The sequence below is a fragment of the Gymnogyps californianus genome, chromosome 9 (genome assembly GCF_018139145.2).
Source record: "Gymnogyps californianus isolate 813 chromosome 9, ASM1813914v2, whole genome shotgun sequence".
In the NCBI taxonomy this organism is placed as follows: Eukaryota; Metazoa; Chordata; class Aves; order Accipitriformes; family Cathartidae; genus Gymnogyps; species Gymnogyps californianus.
In genome coordinates this window covers 20,098,047-20,119,700 of record NC_059479.1, presented here as the reverse complement: position 1 = coordinate 20,119,700, position 21,654 = coordinate 20,098,047, and the positions used below count along the sequence as shown (strand labels likewise).

General features: G+C 39.6%; 1 protein-coding gene across 6 annotated transcripts in view; it reads right to left on the bottom strand.

Moving 5' to 3' along the window:
• Positions 1-20,314, bottom strand: part of LOC127019847 (phosphatidylinositol-binding clathrin assembly protein-like) — a 33,813-nt gene extending 13,499 nt beyond the window's left edge. For all 6 annotated transcript variants that reach the window (XM_050902093.1, XM_050902094.1, XM_050902095.1 and 3 more), the window contains exons 1-10: positions 20,149-20,314; positions 11,941-12,083; positions 9,035-9,110; positions 8,075-8,177; positions 7,796-7,889; positions 7,582-7,693; positions 6,413-6,519; positions 5,782-5,823; positions 1,323-1,408; positions 111-234 (exon numbers count right to left, since the gene is read on the bottom strand). In XM_050902093.1, the coding sequence (XP_050758050.1) occupies positions 111-234; positions 1,323-1,408; positions 5,782-5,823; positions 6,413-6,519; positions 7,582-7,693; positions 7,796-7,889; positions 8,075-8,177; positions 9,035-9,110; positions 11,941-12,083; positions 20,149-20,278 (1,017 nt within the window). In that variant the 5' untranslated portion in view covers positions 20,279-20,314. The remainder of the gene's footprint in view (positions 1-110; positions 235-1,322; positions 1,409-5,781; positions 5,824-6,412; positions 6,520-7,581; positions 7,694-7,795; positions 7,890-8,074; positions 8,178-9,034; positions 9,111-11,940; positions 12,084-20,148) is intronic.
• Positions 20,315-21,654: the final 1,340 nt, after the last annotated feature.

The following is a 21,654-nucleotide window of genomic DNA, read 5'->3' as shown; positions in this document are numbered from 1 at the left end:
TCTCTTAAGATAGAGTTCCCCCACCATATGCTATTTTAAGCCACATTTTGGTTTTCACCTGTATCCATTTAAAAAATCTCCAAATACAAACTTGTAAAAACATATAGTACCTTAAGTGCCTGCAGTCTAGCTTGTTCCTCCTCCAATGCCTGTTGCTTTTCTTTCTCATCCATCCTGCTAAATGACATTCCTGTATTGGCAAGTGTGGAAACAGCACTGGATAGGGCACTAGCTCTAAAAACAGTAATAATTAAAAAAAGTTTTATTAAGAAAAACAGTCATGTATACGTTGCTTATAATCAAGTGCCTTATCTAGTTGTGCATCATTCCCTCTCCACTCCAGTCTTTTCTTCCCTTACTCTCTGGCACAGAAAAGCAGACACCTCAATAATGAGAGAGTTTGGTGAAAAAGTGGCATGAATACACAGGATTACTCCCTCAAGTTTCAGCAGGTAGGAACTGGAAAGTGCAAAACATACCAGTTGTCTTTTTTCTTTAAGGTCATATAGACTAGACTGGAATTCTATTCCATTCAAGTGGCAGAGGCACAGAAAGCTTGTTTGTACGTATTATACATATAACAGTAAACAAAGCCCAGAAGTTATTCCTTACATAGTATACTTTTTAGCAGAATACTGTGGTAGTGAATCCTCAAATATTTGCAAAAAAAAAAAAAAAAAATCACCCAAGGAGCAAGACAGCAACTCAGGAATGCAGCTTATACCAATACATCTATCAATATTTACCAAGTTTCTGTGGGAGAATGCCTACGCCAAAAAAGATCTCTCACTCTTCAGTCAGAAGTACTGTTCATACATACTGATACCGTACTTGACAGAAAGAATAACGCAATCCCTGTCAGCACAAAGCATCTAAGCTAATTTGGCTGTTCTGAGAAGGGACTGAAGAACTTTTATAAGCAGGTTAAGATAAATTCACGGTCTGAGAGGTAGATAATTGACAATAAATACCGTCCTATCTTGGGTAAAAAGAGCCTCAAACCCCAAATACCTTAGAAGTCTTATACGCCAAAGGACTTCAAACAAGTAAAAGCTAAAAAGAATAATATACAAGGTCTCAGCTCAGTGGTTTGCTACAGCATAAGTCGTCTGTCAGAGACACTGGCAGACATGCCTAGATTTCAAATGTGACTAAGCTATCAGACTACTACTCACTAGATGCTTCATTTATACTTCTAGGGAGATATATTTGGAAGTGAATAAAATTCAAGGAGAACACCAAATGACCGAATGCTGAAAATTCTTAGTATGAAGATGACAGATTCTAAGTATAGGCATCGTTGTAATTCATTGGGTGCTCACCTGCTGGCAGCGGAGACTTCTTTTGTTTTCTTTCCCTCCACAGAAGCCAAATGCTGTTCCAGTGCTTCAAGCAAGCTGCTGGGTGCCTAAAGTTAAAGTATTTATAAAACACTGTTTCTAGACAACACATCATTGTTTAGTACACAGATCAGCTTCCTCATCCACTAACAACAAACAAAAACCCACACATCAATAATTGTGCCTTTGGGTTTTGCTGCCATCCTGCACACCTGAATTCTATCTACCCAGTTGTGGTTCTTTAAAAGGAGTGGCACCACAGAGACATGAAGTAAGGATTCCCCCAGAGCAGGTCTGCTTCTGAGTACGCAAGCTGCATTCTTGTCTTTGGCAACAGTATTTGCTATGTTAAGATTAATCCAATAATCCCAGCTGATTAAGCAGTACTCACTTAAACTCGCAGAAGTACCAAAATGAAGCCTTGGCATTTTTGATCCCCCTTCCCCCCCCAAAAAGCCAATCACCTTCCATCCAAATATTTACCATCAAAGGCTTGCATTAGAAACACTGGACTAGAGCAGAATGTTAGGTTTGACCAAAAAAAGCAATCAAATTCAACCCGATCCCAACAATACTGTTGCAGACTGAGTAGCTATTCAACATGACTACACAATAAACCAACTCAATTACTCCAAAGCCTTTGGTAGCCTAAAACATTAGAAAATAGCAACATCCCTTCAAATAAAGTTGTTTTTTGGTGGAGTCCCTCCCCAGGAAGTGTTACCCATGAGAAGTTTTTAAACATTAAGATATTTTTTAAAGCAATTAAGAAGATTCCAAAAAACAGGCTTCTCGCCACTTAAATCCAGCAGGAAGTCAGGCACTAGACACCTCAGCTAAGACTTGAGACTCCTAAATGAGTTTTAAGTGACCAATACTCATAAGCTTATCAAGACTTTTGAGAGCACAGCCATGACATTATTCAGCACCTGAGACAAAGATTTTAAGTGATAAGTAACAGAAAAGCACAAGTTTAAAATATACAGACTAAGGCACACCAGAGCTGCTTTGGTTCCTACAGAAAACAAGAAAAAAAGTCATAACCTGCCTTCTTTCTGCCATACACTTGTATCCACTACAGAAATATTTCTTCCATAGCAAAGAAAACAATTTCAAAGCTCAGAATAAATTTGAACTCATCCTGATTACAGAGTCTTAGTAGGAAGTAAGATTTCTCCAAATCACCCTATAAAAACAACCTCCAGCAAGCAAAATTATTAGGCTGGCACTTTTGGAAGAGTTCACTGCCTTGCTATTCTAGCCACATTGCTCTTTTGGCTTTTAACTACATAGTCCATACTCCATAAAACAAGTAAAATAAATCCTACTGCAGATTCAGATGAAGGAAATAGACCGCTAAAGTTTTAATCTACTTGCGAGCTCAGTCCACCTCATCTGGCAGGGTTTCAGAGACATTAAGCCTCTCTTACCACTTGCCAACTTTCCCTAGGTAGAACAGATATGATATGCATTGTTTGGAAGAAAAACAAGCTTGCCCTTGCTAGCCCTTCTGTACCAAAAGCTAGACCAAAGTATTTCCTGGAAAGAGGAAAACTATTAATCACACAAGGCTTTGGCAAGTTCTCCTCTGAAATACTGAGCACACTTCTAGCTTCCCACATTCAATAAAGGCCAATTCAAGCTACAAGAGACACAAAGAAAAGCAATTAGAATAATCCTATAAAACTGCTTGGCTTAAGGCCTGAGTTGATATTTCTTTCTATAAAGAGAGCTGGGTAAGCTAAGACAGTGTAGTTACCTCAACAACTGGTCATGAATAAATTCAGCGTCCAAACTAGACAGTTAAACCCCAAAGGGGAACATTTTGAAACACCTTTCCGGAAAGGTATCAGGGACAAAAAACACCAAACCAAAAAAATCCCATACTTTCACCTTTCAGGAGGAACAATAGTTTGCAAAAGGCATTGCATGACACAGCTAGATAGATAATCTTAATAGCAGGGACTATACTCTAATTCCAGAAAGTTTTTCCTAGTCTTCATTTTTTTTTTCCCAAGGCCACTCTAAAACTTATCTGTATGGAAAAGCATATTCTATACTTACTGTTTCTAAAACCCTCTAAACAACACCCTCAGCCATAAAACCTAAAACCAACAAACCAGTAACTTCTCTGAACTTTCTCATTGATGCAGACATCCAACAAAACATCAGAGATGAAATTTTGCATGAACAGATCTTAGTAGTTTTATGTCAGAAAAGAAGCCTGGGCTAATACAGACATTATGACTTGAAAAAGGCTGTATTTCATGACTCAGCCTCCCTCCTCCCACCCAAAGACATCTGACAGACTAGCATCCATACAGAGGAAAACGACTCAGTTGCATTCATGAAGTACAGTAACAGCTATAAAGAGAAAGTAAGCAACATCATTGTGAAACAGGGCACCTACAAGGGAAAATATTTTCTTTATAGGAACTGGCAAAAGTGGCAGCAGTGTGAACACTAGAATCAAGGAAGAAAAACAGTTATACAGCAGCAGTAATAATAAACCTCTAAAGAGATAAAACCCTTGTTGTCAGGAACAGCTTAAGGAAACTCTGAAATATGCATATCCCAGAATAGAATATACACCAGAAACATAAACAAAGTATTTGGCAAAAAATTAAATATGGTAGACCAGAATAGAAACAAAAGACACGATCCTGTCAGAACTTATTTCAGAAACACAAGCACACTGAAAATTAAATTTTTGTGAAAGCCTAGTATTAAGAAATTTTAGCAAATTCTTTTAATGTGGCACTAAGTTGATGTACAATTATTCAACTCTTATTAAATGCCATGAAATTTACTATGGAAGTGGAACGCTTAACAGTGGCACTGAAATTGCCAAAATACACGGGATGCTGACATCTACCACCACAGTTCAGAGAGTTGCCTTTCGTGTCTAAGTGCACTTAAAACAAAATAGCTGAGCTATTAGAAAAAAAAAAAAGTTGTGAGAACAGTAGATACAAAGGGTTTTGCTTACTGAAAGTTTCAGATATAAAAAGCAGCAAAATGAAGTTAAATCCCCTATTCTCAGTAAATAAAAAAAACCTGCTTTGAAGAGCCTTATAATGACCCAATTAACTGGACAAGTGCACACAAATCCAGTGAAGTATAACTTCAGACTTGAGTATAATTTGATTAGCATAATACAGACCAGTTGAATACTGCAGTACTAATCAAAAGACAGAGTAAGATGCTAAGATCAAACAGCAACAGGAAACACCAAACTACTGTTTTCACTCATTACCTGCTCTTACCCTGCTGGTTAGTGTCATATTTCTTTCCTACCACAAAGGCCTAGAAGTTCTTAAAGGGCTTAATATTAATTGCTAGGAGCAAGTATTAGAGATTGGTACTTTGAAACATGTATGATTTCAGATGGAAATCATGCTGTAGGCAGTAACGAACAACACTGACAATGGAAGTTAGTGGTTTAGATTTATTTCCATATTAAAGAGACTGATGAAGTTTAGGGAAATCTTCACAGTAGATATATTTTTACTTGATTGACCCACAAAATTTAATTTCGTGAAGGTAGTGTAGGATTAGACATAACTGTTCAAAGTTTACACATTAGATTTTAACTGTTTCACACTGACTCCACTTAAACAGCTTGAGTACTCCAGACCTCTAAGGCGCTCCAGTTTATTGCTCGAGTCTCCTGACAGATTGCCATTTATTCTACCCATGAGGTTACAGTGTGCTACAGAAAGAATACCAAATACCTCTTTCCTGTTAGGCGAGTCCTAGCTTAGAAATACGATGTCCCTAGGAACTGAAGGAACTTTCAAAGAATAACCTTGTGACCTTCTGTGGACTATCAGTGTTTCCTGTTCACCAGGTCAAACCATCTTTCTCACCTCCTTTCTGCCCCTCAATTTATCCTCACTAGAAGGTGTTCCCCTGCATTCCACCTTTTAGACTAAATGTTCCAGTGCACAATCTGTATTGCACATGTGTCTCATACTACTGAGTAATATCGAAGCCAGCATTAACTGCTGATACAGAAACATCAAATCTATTCAGACCTCAGGGGAAAGAAAAAAATTCTTGACTGAACTAGCTAACTGTAATGTTTAAGTGTGTTGGAAGACATTAAGTTACAGTGAAATGGAAGGTTTTCCTCAAGGCACGGCAAGATGCTTGTGGCTTACATGCCAGTGAATCCTCTGCGATAAAAAACCAGAAGTTCTTGAAAAATATTTTCTGTGAGTTTTATTGCTTTAAACAATCAAAAAATCTTATTAAGAGCTGCAAAGTGCGAGTACTGAGTAGAGTTAATCCATGGGAAAAGTCACCATGCATGTTTCCCACATATAAATACATAGAAGAGAATACATTCTCGAGATGAATGATTACTATGATACACACCAACCTTTAAAAATGCAAAGAACAAAATAATTAGGTTAATCAATATGATATGTACACTGACCTGAGTAAGATCCGGAATGTCACCCTGATCAATTCCAACTTGCTGGGTTTACAAAAAAAAGAAGAAAAACGTACATTACTACATGCAGTGGCAATGAAAATAAAAAACAGTGATGTCTGGATGTTACATAGAAACTAACATATTAAAAGGGATATTCATATCTTTCTGAACTAGTACGAGTTTCACTAGGAACACACCTTAGAAATCACAAGTGCATTAAACTGCATCTCAAAGCAAACCCAACTTTCCATCCAGCCTGAGCTTTTCTGCATGAAAAAGTTACAGGGAGCATTAGAAGCACCCACATTGCTTACTGGAACTACTTCTCCATTTTGAGCAGTTACAGTAAAGGAGAGCACTGTATATACACTGTAACATTCAGTTCATACATTTTGGACCATTCATAACACTTCAGAAAGTTTACTATATTGTCTGGCTAATAAAAATGATACCCAAGAATCTCACTTCATGTTAACAAGTGTACACAATCTTTAGAATACCTGATCTGTAGAATACTTCCTTGTATAGTGAAGTTAAGCAAACATTAATCTGTTTGTGAAGTTGTTATTATGACTACTGCACCAGTACAGACAGCTAAATGATATCCCTTCCATAGACGTAATTTATTTACCTCTGCTACTTTGAGGAATTCTGACAATTTGGTCATTCTGGCTAGAAATTTTTTGTAAATATCCAAGCCTTCTTTGCACTGGTTCTTCTTCATATCAAAATATCTTTCTGAGGATGCAAATAAAACTCTTGTAAGAAAACAGCCTCCCCAGCAAAAAGCTGACACAGTATTATAAAAGTTAATTCGAGACAAGCTTCAAAGAGAAAACAGACAGGAGTAATGCAAAGCTATTCAGATTTTAAAGTTTACATGAATACCTGAGACCTTCTGTAATAAGTCAGTCAATAGAAAAACACTGATTTTTCTATTTCAGTACATTAGAATATAATGCAAGGCTTTACTAAGCATGATGTGAATCACTGCAATTGTTAAATTAGGTATTTAGGGAATATTTTCAAGAAATCAGCTTATTAGCTGGCAATGAGGCATATTTTATCATTTGAAAATATTCTTGGTATATATTTACTTTTTTAGACTCTGTATCTATATACTTTGTAAATGGACTCAATATCCAAAGGACATCAGAATGGCTACTGAAGTGGTACATATACTGAACTGACCTACCAAAAGGAGTATCAACTACATCCTTCGCTTTTTATGGTTTTGCACTATATACTTAAAGATATTTCATTGAGTAAAAACTAATGGACCAACAGAACAAACTGATCAGATGTTTTCATTCAGAAATTTGCTTGAGTAGTCATTAAAAGGCTTTGCTAAGAGCTCATCACTCTTGAACAAAAAACACTATGTCATCTACTAGGCTCATGTAGGTTTAGGTACCAGGTAAGAGTGAACAGTCAAGCTATAGAGAAAGTATGGGAAACCAGAAGTCAGTCATACTCTGACTATACTAAATACTCAAAATGCCAGGTATCCAATATGTTTACAGTCCAACTGCCAGACGTTATCCACTGCACATTTATGGTATCTTTGTTTTAGTCTCACCAATCACCCTCTCATCTCAATTTCTGTTTCAAGATGTATTCTTCAAGGTAGAAGTGTATGGTTAAGCCTATGCTAGTTCCACTGAAACCAAGACAAGCTTAATTTAATGGTAATGGAGCAGAGACAATTTATTAGGAAATTGCAGTCAGAAATTGTCTATATTCTTTAGTGTTCTCAATATCTTTCACAGAAGTTCAAAAGCTAAAAAAATTCTCACATACCTAAAAGATTAATAATCCCCTCATTGTATGCTGCAAAAAGTCTAATGGAATCTTTAAAGAGGAGCATAAAGGCAGCATTTATAACACCATTTGTTAGTTCATTTGGATTTGCCTGTGTAGAAAGCAATGAGAAAGTAAATTAGTATTTAATAAAATAATGAAACTCTCATTTCAAAACGAGAGTGTTACCTAACACTGAGCTTAAAGTACTTACATCAAAATCAAGGAGTGCATCAAGCTGGTTCTGTATGATTGGAAGGGTTTTCAGAAGCTTTTCAGCATTCATGGTTCTCATCACTCCATCTATCCTACAGAGTAGAAGACACATGTTTACAAGTCACCAAGAGACCTCAGCATATTATGCTGTTTCAACAATACTATATTGCTTCAAAGGGCCAAAAGCAACACCAATCTATGATAACCTCAAGAACAACTGGTATTTCCCTCCCCCCCCAATATGAAAGACCACAAAAAGAAGCAGTAAGTGTCTTACCCTCTTTTCATTTTGGTGAAGTCAACTGCTAAAAGTCTATATGAAAGTGCTTTTTCATTCAAGTATCTGCTATATCGCCTAATGAAGGTAGACATATCATAGCCTAAAAAGTCAAGCATTTATAAGTTAGACATTTTGAAGGAGTACGGTTTCTTTTAAGTTCTTTTCAAGAACTATTCTCCTACTAGCCCATTTTATGCCAACTTGCATAAAAAGCCCTTCATAGGCACTTTTCAGAGTCTTGAGATTCACTGTTTTTCACCTCGAGATGTAATGTTACATCTTCCCAACTTGCTAAGATTAGGAAAGCATTCATTGCAATTATGAGAATAAACACCTAAACACATTAAAATATTAGGTGAGAACCAAGCATAAAATATTAGGCGAGAACTAAGCAGCTCTTATTAAGACGTTCTTGAATTTAGACTAAAAACGTATTCCTAGTAAAATGCTGAAGACTTGGTAACTTATCTGCAATGCCTCAAAAACCACGTAAAGACCCAAAAATGTTTTCTACAATTGGCGAGTAATTAAAAGATTTCTCAGAGATTTGAAGGAGTTCTCACTATTTATACAGCACATCCTAGTTACCATCCCATGCACCTTAACAGTAAACATTTACTCCTGAGACACTAAAATGCAACGGCTAAAATAGATCATTGTGCTAATATTCATCAGGTTTATTCTAGTCCATGTTAAGAGTTCACTTTTTAAAATTTACAGCTGCGTATGCACATGATACATACATTACAGATGAATTTCTAGTGCTCAGCTAGGTAACTCAGAATCTCACTTTCCTTGTGTCTGCATTCTTGGCTGGACATTCTTTGGTGCCTCATGCAATATAAATCACTATACCCTTTCATTTAAATGTCATTTGTCTTCTAGAGTGCACCGACACAGGCACTACCACAGAGCAAAAAAGCAGTAGAGTTATTTCCTTCAGTGAAAGATCCTTACCTTGCATGGCACTTTTGTCCAGGTAGTTATTTAAATTGAACAAAGTGTTTCGGGATGCAAGATACTGGATAAAGCGCTGTTGGTGAAGAAAAAGTTGAGAATATCACTGTTGTGAGAGTCAAAACAGTTAAGCATATCACAAGAACACTACACTTACCTTGTAACTGTTTCTAGCAACCTCTACCAACAATAGAAATTAGTTAAAAGGGAAAAGTTAAAAGCAAAACTTCAAACTACTGCTTAGCAAAGCCTCTGAAATCCACAACTCTATTTGGCAAAAATATAAATTTAAATTTAAAATAAATAAAAAGACATCACTGCCTGTGATTAAAAGACTAATAATCCTAGAGGAAGCTGCTTAGGTTAGCTTTGTCGTTTAGAACAGACAAGCTGGAAAACAGAAAACAAAAATACCACTCGCATTATCCAAGCTCCCAAGGTTTGCATAGCTCTACTGCTGCTGTAGAAGTGGGACACAGCCTTAGTTACAAAGTTTAAAAGTAATTAGTAACAATAATGCTTCTGGAACTGCGGTGAGCAGAAGGACTGGGGTTATAATTATATATATAATTTTTTTAATATATATATTATAATGCAGTGATCTGACTAAACAACATTTAAGTTTTGACAAGTCATAGCTGGCTCCATAAATAACACAAGAGACAAACACATCCAGATAGCAAGGTAGTTTTAAGTTTCTCTGCCCCTGTTCCACACAGATCTCCCATGATTGTTATTTCTTGACTGACTTGCTTCTTTGTATGTGTTTTAGTCCATAGAAGAGGATTATGATCAGTACAGCTTAAGGAACTTGTTACATCTTTGATCTGAATCCCTTTACTGCCACAGCACACAGGGCCTGTCCCTTCACCCTTCATGGTGGAAATCCACCTGTCTGCCAGGTTTGGACCATTGCATTCCACAAAACTAGTATTTTTTCAGTCAGGCTCAGTATAGCACCTGCTCTCTGGGAGCTGTAATGAGGGCTTAGCACAGCAACAAGAAAATTCTTCTCACAAGCACTATTTAAACTGAAAGCAGCACTTTCACCTTCCGAAGGGCCCAAAGGATTCCCCAACTTGTCACGTACCACCTCATCGGTAACTCCACGTGTGTTCTCAGCCTATAGCTATGGAGTTCACACAAGTCTACAACACACAGCTTGCCTACCAATAGTTCTGGCACTGTTTTAACTTCTTATTCTGTTTTCCAGTCGGTTTATCTGGTCTTTGTACATCTTAGTACTGCATTCAAAGAGATACAGAAGAAGAAAAACAGTTGGAACATGATCAGGAACAGAACAGTGATATTCAAAAGGTGTCTATACACATTTCAAAATTAGCTACTGTTCCGAATCTCATTTTAAAAGGGCCAAGGCTTACTCCCACTCTCCAGATATCAGGGGTCTTGCATTGCACAATGCACAGGTGAGAGGAGTTAACCCGTTTCACCCAAAACTTCATCACAAGAAACAGGCAGTCATGCAGTTTCTTATTCAACAAGACAGCAATTGCTCAGACAACATTTTGACCACCTGCTATATTTACTTGTACTTAAAATAAAAGCCCAACATCTGATAATTTTTTATCTGTTTAAGAAAAAGGCCTCTTTTAATGTATTAGAAGAGTGAGGAGTACACTCATGTTCCACCTGAATTTACAGAACTAGTGTTCCAGTCACATTATCTCAGCAGGTATAAAGGAACTCTTCTTCAAGTTTCAAATGCACCCATTCAAAGCTGAGGAGCAGTTTTGGTACAGACATGAAAATTCACCTCTTCTGCCACTACAAAACACTGTATGGGCAAACAGATACTGAGTGGTAGCCCACAACTCTAAGTTTTGATTTTTTTCCTATGGTTCGGTTGTCTGCTTTTTTTTTTTCCTTTCAAGTTTCAGTGTGTAGATATGAACTGTATTGGAAGAAGAGAGAATAAAATATACAAACTGATTTACAGCACTCAGTTTAGTTTTATACTTGGAATCAGTACTGAATTCCAAGCAGTGAATTTTACTCCGTATTATCCTCTAATTTCAGTCTATTATCTGTTGAAACTACAATTTAAGCACATAAATAACTTGGGGAAGTGTTAACAAAGAGCACAGTGTTTTACAGGTCATTTCAATTAAGTTCACAGAGCTTTGGAGAGAGGAGGCAACACTAAGTTTTCACAGCAGTTTAATGGCTGGAAGCAGTACCTTTAAGAATCATCATTTCAATATTACCAGTAGTCAACAGTCATTTATTAGGAGAATGACTACACACAAGTTCAGGACTAAACTGTCACCTGACCAAGACAAAGTTTAGTTTTTAAACGGAAGGACTGTGTAAGAGAGGCTACATTTCTAATGTCACATTATTGTCCGGAAAGCTTTTCATAAATAGTGATGAAATAATTTAAGTTAACTAAATGCAACAGAAACCTGTTTCAGAGGAATGATAACAGCAACAACATACAAAGATTTAGCCCATTAGATGATAATTTGCAAGATCAAATATTCTAGCCACCATATTCCTCCCCCCTTTAAGTATTCTTATCTGTTAATAGGGTGGCTGCACATTTATGGACTGCTATCAGGACTTTTGCTGTGCTCTTACTAATAAGCACTAGCCTAATGAAGTGAAAAAGCTCAAAAGTTTTTCAAGCCTTCGTTCTAGAAAGATCACTCATTATTCCCTCACAGCCCAACCCAGATACCTGCAGGTAAATTGCAAACACTGATACATTTTGGTACTGAAATAATGAAGGAGTATTTTCTTCTCTGGATAAGTACTTTACAGCCATCAGCAGAGGAAAAACTAAGACCCTTGAAGAACTGAAGCACATATCTAATGCTTCATAGATTGAGACAATTTTTTAAAACACTGTCGTCAAGGAGGCTTTAACAGAACTAATCATGTCTTACCTCATTTCCATACATCATGAGGTGGTGTGTTGTAATTAGAGCTTTGAACACTACAACCCAGCTACTGTTCGCAGTTCTCTCAAAGAGCGTGTCTGCCAACTGTGGAATATTCACATTCATTTCATTTGTGCACTGTATTAGATCTAAATTAAAGAAAAAAAAAATCAAAGCATTACAGTGAGTTATATGCTCAGAGGATCATCATGTTATTTTGTGTTTTACATTGATAATTCATACTGGAAGCATTAACTTCAGTTCTTTGTTTAAGAAATAATTGAGCTATTTTACATTCCTTGCTCAAATTCACTGCATTTTACTGAAAGACTCCAAGTATGAACTTCAAAGGCATTTCAATAATTTTATGGAGTGCCAATATCTCATCAATGAATAACCTGCTCCAGCAGAAACCCTATGCCCAAATTATTGTCCAAAAGCCAGTGTAGACCTTCTGGATGCTCAATGCCTGAAGCCACTCAACCTAACCAAAAACATGAAAATCAGAGAAGCAAGGAAAAGCTGAGACATCTATACCTCATGAGATCAACAAGCAGCAAGTACCCTGCAGCTCTGACCTAAGCCTGAGTACTGACACACATGACAGCAAACGAGATGCTACAAACCTGTAATAAGCCTCTTTTCTAAAAGAATTAAGAGCAAGAATTTGCATCTACACACCTTTCCACTTAGCTAAAATAACCTAATCACCAACCTACTGAGTATTTTGTGGTGGATCATGGCAGGTCTCAGGCTTTTGCATAAAAAAAACTCTTTGTGTCCAAGACTGATTATAAACTCAATAGTAGAACATTAACTTGGGAGGTCAGAGACAGAGAGCTTCAAGCCTCTGCCTGAGTATTGGTACAAAACCAGAACAGGCTCCAGCAGATACACGGGAAAAAAGCCTGCCTGAGAATGCTAGTGAAGGCACTTGCTGAGAAAAGAGCAAAGAACTGAATCCAGGACTATTCTAAACCCCTCAAGACATGCACATTAGACATTTATTCTCTCTCTGAGCTAAATTTGGTTCAGGTGTGATCAAAGTACACCTTAAGGACTGGGCAAGGCCAGTAAAACAAATATCTAGTTTGAAAAGCTTCCTTTGTGGCCTCTTATTTAAGCCACGTCTGTGAGCAGCCTGTTGGTTGCAGAGCAGCATTGCTGTTTACGTGGTTTGTCTGTGTAAGTACTTGAAGAAGGGTAGGTGCTTGGGAAGTTGGGCAACAACCGAATACTGAGGTGTCGGCACCACTGAAATGGCCAACTTATTTGTCTTATTAGCAGTATGTAGAGGACAGACTACATATCACAAGCAATTTAAACATGAACTTAGAGATCACACATTGACAGTTTAGGACAAAATACTTCATAGAAATATTGCACTTAGAAATTCTATCTGTTCTAGTGCACAGAATATATTACAGATGTATCTTAATTAAAGATCTGTTTATTAAGAACATAAAGTCCTTTAATTAAGGATCACTGTTTAGAATAATTTAACAACCAGAGTAATTTTAACAGAATAAAGAGTTTTAGATAGTATCTTGTTGAGGTAGAAAGCTATAAAATGCAAATTCTAATAAGTTACTAATTTCATTCTGATGTCAAAGGTTTCCAAATATGTACAAAACGTACAAGTTGGGATGAAAACTTTCATCCTTATTAGTAACACACAAAAACCGAAATAACTGCACAAAAAGAAGAGCCCTGAAAAGAAGTTTTAAGTAAGCTATACATCAAAACCTTATTGTTGAGTAGTACTAAAATATTTCAATATTTACAAATGTGAAGATTCTCAAAAAACAAGTCATTTGATAGATGCTGCTCACCACTCATGGCTGTATCATCATCAGGTGCTGTGTCAAATTAAGAAGTACTTTAAAATTTCTAGAAGTCCAAACAGTCCATATACAATTATTGCCCCATATAATGAAGCAAGTCCCAATTCCAGAATTTATACATAAAGAAAACTTGAATTTTAATTCAACAGCCTCATCTACTGAATGAGAACTTTGTTATGACATTTCTAAGTAATTCTCTCAAAACACATTAAGGCAAATAAGTCTTCCTAAATCCAATCAGTTTATAAGCAAGCATTATAGACACTGCTGTTAGATCTTGCTCAGTATTTTTCATGTAACTGAAGCATCTGTAACCAGCACACAAATGTTACAGAACTGTTACAAGTCCTACTGTCAGTTTATAAAAACCAATCAAACAAAAAAAACAACCAACAATACCTGCACGAACTCTATACAGAGCAATACCTATAACATTACTACTAGGTAACAGTTAATGAAATTCCATTGATCTGCTGAGGTCAAAGACCACACAGATAACCTACAGAAAATATTATTTCTGCACAAAGCCCTTTTCCTTCACATGACCACTAAGCAAGTCAAATCTTTCACTGAAGATTTTCAATATTAAGAGTGTTTACTAAATAATAGATGAAACTGGGAGGGAAGATCCAGGTTAAAAAACAAACAAACAAAAAACCTTTCTATTCTCAAGTCAAATTAGCCAAGCTAATTTCATTCATATTTTGCCAGCACTCTTGACAGAGATTTCCATCTTGTCACCTTCCCTCAAGCTAAGGTCTACCAGCAGATGTTCCAGTAGACCCTAAGATGATGCTGAACATCTGCAAGATCCCTTACATATACTTCTGTCTAAGACTGCTATCAAATGTGTTCCTATAGTGCTGCTCAGGCACAACGTGACAGAAATCCTACTGTTAGTAACTATATCAAACACCTTAACTGATCACTTCTCCTTAAGCCACACATCCATAAAAAACGCTTTGGCTTATCATGCCATCATAAAGGTTTACTACCACAAAAAGCCATCCAGATGTCTACCTTCAGAAGGGAACAACTGCCTTCTGCTTTGGTACACAAGACTAAAAGAAGTCTTCTGTCAAGTGACAGTAGCAGAGTGGAAGTCAATAGACCTCTGGTGCATTTGAGAAGCTCTTATGTTATTGTTTTATTCCACAAGTGTGGTGCCATGTGATTGAAAAGTGCAGTTCCAGTAATTCTGTAAAAGCGCTAGTAAGGTTTTCCAGCATGTGCTACTTGCTTCTGTAAGATGTGAGCCTGACCATTTTAAAAGGCAACAAAAATGAAACATTTCACATATGCAGGGCTACTCAGAGTCTAATTCAAGCTGTGCTTGAGGTTGGAGGACCCGAGTGAGATACAAGTTGCACACACTTTAGACACATGCTGAAGACGACACATACTGGCTCCCCTGAAGACAATTTTTATGAGGGCACTTAGCACAATTGCGGTCTTTGGTTTCAAAACCTCCTTGAATGCACAAACACATAAGCCACAGTTGCCAATATCGAAGAACACATGCTTAGGCAAACGAAACGTCTCTAAAATACTAAACTAAGAATGGTGGAAACAGTGGAAAAAATCTCAGTGCATTTTATAGGCCCAAACTGGACTTTCCTAAAAGTGTATTGCAAAAATGTAAGTTTAAAAAGACTCTTTAATAAGGCTACTCAAGGCAATTTTTTATTATTATTTTACAACTAATAATAATAAGGCTAGCATCACATTTGACTTCTAGCAATTGAGATACCTAACAAAAAAGCAAGTGTCATTTCTCTAATATGATTCTTTAAGTCTGCAATAGGAATATCTACATAGAAACAACTGTATCGATCCGTTACAGCTGGTGGCAAAGGAAGAAAAGGCTATTAACACCATACATCTGGAAGTATAAAGGAACACACGCACCTGAGAGACCGACAGCTGCGCAACTGTAACATGGATGTTGGCAGCAAAAACTGGAATGAAGTATGCAGGGCAAGTGATGCTCATTTTCTTATCACATTACTTATATAAACACTTTACAACTCAAAGCATTTTGCCAATTACCCAGAGGAATCATTTCAACTGCAAGTGAAACTGTGGTGCTATTTCTAGAATGGAATTTAGAAACATGTTAACATCACACAGGGGGGAAAAAAATAAATACAAAAATCAAACAGCTTTAAACCAGAAGAGTACCATAGGGGTTTTCAAGCAGCCTGGAAAAGCTGTGGAAATCTTACTGTCTAGAAGAGTACTGAGGATTTCTCTTCCACAGCTCATCTAAAATACTAGCACATCATCTATGAAACCATACAGCTCTTTGGAGAACAGCATGCGTAAATCCAGATATTAAAAAAAGAGTATATCAGGTTTTTGGAAAATTCTCAGCCAGGCGCTGAAAAAAAAAAAAAACCTGACATACTTTTCAACTCTCAAGTAACAAGAAAGTCATCATTTTCTTGATTCAGGAATAACTCTCTGAAGGGAACTGTAAATACATAAGTTAAAGACAACTATAATGGTTTAATATTCCCATATTTCTTCCATTTTGTCACAGGACCGAAACTGCTCTAAGACAGATATAAGAATTAAGACCACTTCCCTTAACCCTGGCAGGCTAGAAAAAATTACGTTTTCTTTTTGGAAGTTGCACTGTAAACTATAGATCAGAAAAACATAAAACAGAAGAGCCACTTCAGCAAACTTTCTCAGTGTAGCCTAAGGAATACAACAATTCTTGCTGGAAGACTTAATTAAAAGATAGCACCTGACCGATACAAATATTTTTATGCCTATGTGCTCTTATAGTGCAGATCTGATAGCAATCTTTAAGTTTCATTTATATAATAGCTAAATCTGAACTTAGAGTTACTTTATCAGAAGCAAAGCAATTCAGCTATTCTGTCCCACTCCCCCAGTAAACAAGGACACATGACAGCCCATAAAGTTTTTTTAAAAACTCTAAGCAATTTCTAAATAAAACCCACATTTATAGATTACAAAAACATTAACTATTTTTTTGTTCAAGTCAAACTTCCTCTATTACTGTATTGAAAAGCTTCACAGATTACTAAAGAGCTTCAAATTAAAGACAGCCACCTTACTGGCTGTGGAAGAGTTCAAGAGTATTTCTTCATACTGTATCACAACTTACGTATCTCTGCAAGAACCACGCTCCATCAGCGTTCACCTGACAGTCAGGAGCTCTAGCCGCCAAAAGTAAGAACGGGCAGATACAAAAACAACCCAAAACTGTGACAGTCATGATGTGACATTATTGGCAAAACTTGAAGTATGCGATGATTTTGTGGAGACCTGAACTTTCTCCTAAAGCAAAAGGCTTAAGAGCCTAACTATCACATAATACAATTTTACAGTACTTGAATTATCACTTCTTACAAGATTTCCAAAGCTTGTATACATATAGGAGTTTTAAGTTTTGATGAGTAACATTAACTACTTTCCCCTCCCCTGTGCTTCTTAAGTGGGCTGTATACAAGTTAAACAGGAGCTTTTTTTTCTTTATGACTGTGTTCATTTAAAAGAAGCAACTAATTTAGGGGTTTGTATTTTTCTAAATTTTGGTCTACACACAAGTCTACTGTGCCAGTTACCAACTTCGCTACAGCTTTAATTTATTCTTATTATGGCTTTTCAATAGTTAGCCAAGAAGAGGTACGTCACCAAAACCAGCATCTAGCCCCACTCCACTGCAACCCAAACTCAGGAGGCTGAGGGGAAGTGAGAGAACCCACACTGGGGAAACTAGAGACAAGACCTTCAGGTGCTCCAGTAAGAGAAAAGATCAGCCTCTGTGTAACATTTTATATTATCCTAAAATATTACAAAATACTACAGAAATAGATCTGCTGACTTATTTAGGACACTGTGACCTACTTGAAAAAGGAAAAAACCCCAAGTATTCCCATTGACATTGCTTAGGGTTTTGGGGAGGTTTTGTGGGTTGTTTTTTTTGCTCTTCAAGAAAAATATGACTATACTACTCAGCAGTTAGTAGCCAGACAAAACCCAAGACGCTTAAATACTAATTTGCACGCTGCATGTGTAACATCTTGCTGTAAATACCCGCATTGTAATATTATAGTTTTTCTTGCTGAGGAAACTTGGCAATAAGGGGATTTTAAGAATTAAACTGAATAGAGCGCACAAACTGATACTCCTCCACGATCCCCAATACAACTACAGCAGCTCTCAAAAACATGTTCTTGGTGAAGCTTTTTCTTGAGCAGCAATTACAAGTAATACCAGATGGTGTAGCATTTTGAATGACACACACATGTAGCGACCAAAGTGCAACTAGCAGTATTTTGCATTAAATCCAAGCTATGTTTTCCTTCATAATTTACTTAAATTGGAAAGTACTTGCACTGTATCTTTGAAAATACATTGTGTGATTTTTCCAGAGAGTACAGTATTTAAACTAGTATCTTACTTGCTTGCATTTAATACAAGTAAGTTTTGTGTGCAAGTGAAAAAATAACAAGTGCCACGCAAAGGCTCACAGATGTTTGAAAAGCAGCGCCTGGGTATATTCAATGAAGACTGGAGAACGTTCATTGGGATTTTTTTTTTTTTAACCCCTTACAGAGATATTTGCAGTACCATATTTCACATCTTTTTCCCCACCCCACCAATGCATTCCTCTATCTCAGATACCAAGTCAGAACAACAAGCTTTTTGTTTGTCTTAGATTAAAGTCTGAAAAAGCAAATTACACCAAAACACAGAACTCATCTGGCACAGAAAAGGACCTTCAGGAGACTGACAGCTCTAAACAGGTTTGTATCAAAAGATATTCAAAGGAATTTGATAGTCAAAAGGCAACCTCAGTTTACGCTATTCTCAAGTTAAAGAGTTTTTCCAGGTTTCCATTTTCTTATTTTTGTGAGGGTAACTTATAGTAGATGACATTATTTTAAGGATGTTTTCAAACAATACACTATGTCTTTTAAGCTTCAGAAGCTTTCAAACTATTGAGCAAATTGTCACCACTTTCTGGCTTCCTGTTATGTTGCCATTTCTGGACTTAAGAGTTACCTCATTAAGCTGTTTTACCACAAGCAGAACACAAGACAAGATAAAATAAGGTAACTTTAAAAAGGTATCTTTAAAAAAATTCATTGTCAGTTACCCAGTTTTAAGGCTTTTAATTTCAACACAGTAGCTGCAATATTCACTACTGTAGCTGGATTCCACTCATTCAAATCAATAACGAATGAGATACATATTTGGTTCTTTTTAACTATTTGAACCATATCAAAAGCTCTCACACAAGAAGTCTGTATTGACAGCTGAGTGCCATAGCATCAGAGCACCAAACCAGCCTCAAACAATATAACTGAGTACGCTTCCTCCGACAGCTTGAACAGCAGACTCTCCTTAGTTCCACCAACTTGAACGAGTCCTGCAAAACTACCAGCCTGCTCCCTTGACTTTGAAGAAACGCAGCACAAAGCTTCATGTCTTCTTTCCTCTCCCTAATGGAAACACACACACACTTACTTGACTTTCAATAAATGGTGAATGGGTATACTGCACAACATACAAGGTTTGAAGCACTCAGTGCACTTTTGAGCAGTCAAACAGTAACTTCAATTGCTGTCCAGTTACTAAAACCTGAAGCAAAGCAACACCACTGATACTTTTGTAGATACCAAGGGTAGCTTTCTGCATCTTTTGGTATACAGAAAGGAGTTTTAACACACTAAGTTTAAGTATATCAGCAGCAACATACTCTTATTCTGGAGAGGTGTATTGGTCCACCTTCGCCCTTCCCTTTACCTCACTTCAAGTCTTTTTACCTTGTTTCAAGAGCTGTAAGACAGAAAGCTATGATATTTTGGGACATGTTAGAAACATTTAAACGGCTGCACTCCACCAGATGCACAGGAGGACAGAAGAGGGCTTAAAAATGTAACTACTCGCTTGCAACAGCAAAACCACACCACTTAACCCACCTTTTCCCCAGGTGCTGAATTAATAAGCACTGCTGTATCCAGAGCACATAAGCTAAGAAGCTCTCATCGGGAAGAGTTCACAAGGTTGGAATATTTTTGTTTCCCGGGCGCGACAGGGTGTTACAAAGCTCACTCCCTCCACGTGTAAAATAAGTTTTGAAGAGCAAACCAGTCGGGTTCACCCAGCTTTACACGACATCCCTCTCCTCCCAGGTGCAAGCGGCCGTGCTTGGTTCTCACCTCTCCTGCCCCCCCTTCCCCGCTGCCCGCAGCAGGAGGGCAGAGAGGCCACACCGGCTGCCCCGGGGCTCAAAGCGGCTGCCCGGCGGGCGAACCCCGGGCCCGCCCCAGCCACCCCCCGTCCCCGCCGCGGGGCGCAGGCGCGGCCACCGCGGGGTCCTACTCACAGTCCAGGTGCTTCTTCTTGGGGCCCATCACCTCGTGAGTCGTCGCCTTGCAGACAGCTTTGGCGACGGCCGAGCCGGTGACGCTGTGCTGCGCCGCCGTGATGCGGTCGGTGATCGACTGCCCCGACATCGTCAGCGCGGCCCTAGCGGCGGCTCCCCCCGCGGACCCGCCGCGGCGGGCAGCAAGGCCGGGACAGCGGCTCCCCCGCGACCGGGGGGGGGCGAGCGCAGCCTCCCCGGCGGAAGGGCGCCGGCAGCCCCCTCCGATGCGACGCCGGCGAGGGCGACCGGGGAGTCCTCGCCGGGCTCCGCCTCACCGGCTCCTCTCGACCGCCGCCGCCGCGACGGGGGCTCTTCCCACAGCCCCGCGCCGCTCTGCGGTGCCCTCGCCTCCCGGCCCCGCCGGCTCGGCTGGCCGCGCCCGACCCCGCTCCGCTCTGCCTCCTTCCGCGGGCTGCGCTCCGGCTTTCCCTTTCACATTTACACCCCCAGACAAAATGGCGGCGGCCGCGGCGGCGGCTGCGTCAGGTGGCCGCGCCCCCGCCCCCCGCCCCCCCCGGCGCCCGCCCCGCGCGCCCGCCCCGCTCCGCACGCTCGCGCGGCGCGGCGCTGCGCGGCGCGCGCTGCCGCCCCCCCCCCCCCCCCCCGGGCGGGGGCGCGCAGCGTGTGGCGGGAATCCGCGCTCGGGGCGGCCGCGTGCCCCGTGGGGCTCCTCCGTCACAGGCGACGTCAGCGAGCGTTTGGCGGGTTGGAAGCGGGTGCCGTCCCTCCCGCCGGGGCTTCAGGTGTCCCCGCTGGCGGCGGGCCCCCCCCAGCAGTGCGGGGGGCTCTCCGTCACGCGGCGTGACCCTCCTCCTCCACCGGCTCTTTGTTCCTTGCGTGGGTTTAAAGTTAAAAATAAAAACTTGTCGGTCGTCGTTGCATTTCCTGCGGTAAGAGAAGGGCCGCCGGAGGACCACGGTGGCCGTGCGCTGCCAGAGTGGTGGCAGAAATGATCCCACAGGACTTGCTGTCAGCACTTTTCGGTGGGACGAGTTTTCCCGTGGAGCCTCGTGCAGCGACATCGGCGTCTGCAGGGTTGCAGAGGTGTGGAAGGACCTCATGGCATTGGCGCACGCTGCAGGGAAACTCCCTCTCTTGCAGGTTGCGGAGAAAGAATAAAAGCTCCTCGGAAAACTTTTCTCTTGCAGACTTTATTTGCAGAAGCAACATCCGTAAAAGAAAGAGCCCGACCTCCCTTGCTGAGCCCGTTGTGTGTTCTGCTTGCGAAAGCGAACCCTTCTTGGGCTGTGCCCGGAGGCTGGGTTGTGTGCCTGCTCCTCTGCGAGGCTGCGGCACAGCTTGACGAGGAACTCCTCTGGAGGGGAACGGATTGCATCGGGGGGGGCTGAAAACCTGTTAAACCGCGGCGGCTGCCTGGTATTGACCTGGTTTTGAGGAGATGGGTCTTGTACGTTTCAAATTACACCAAAGAACCGGGCGGCACAGGAACTGGGTGACAGGTCC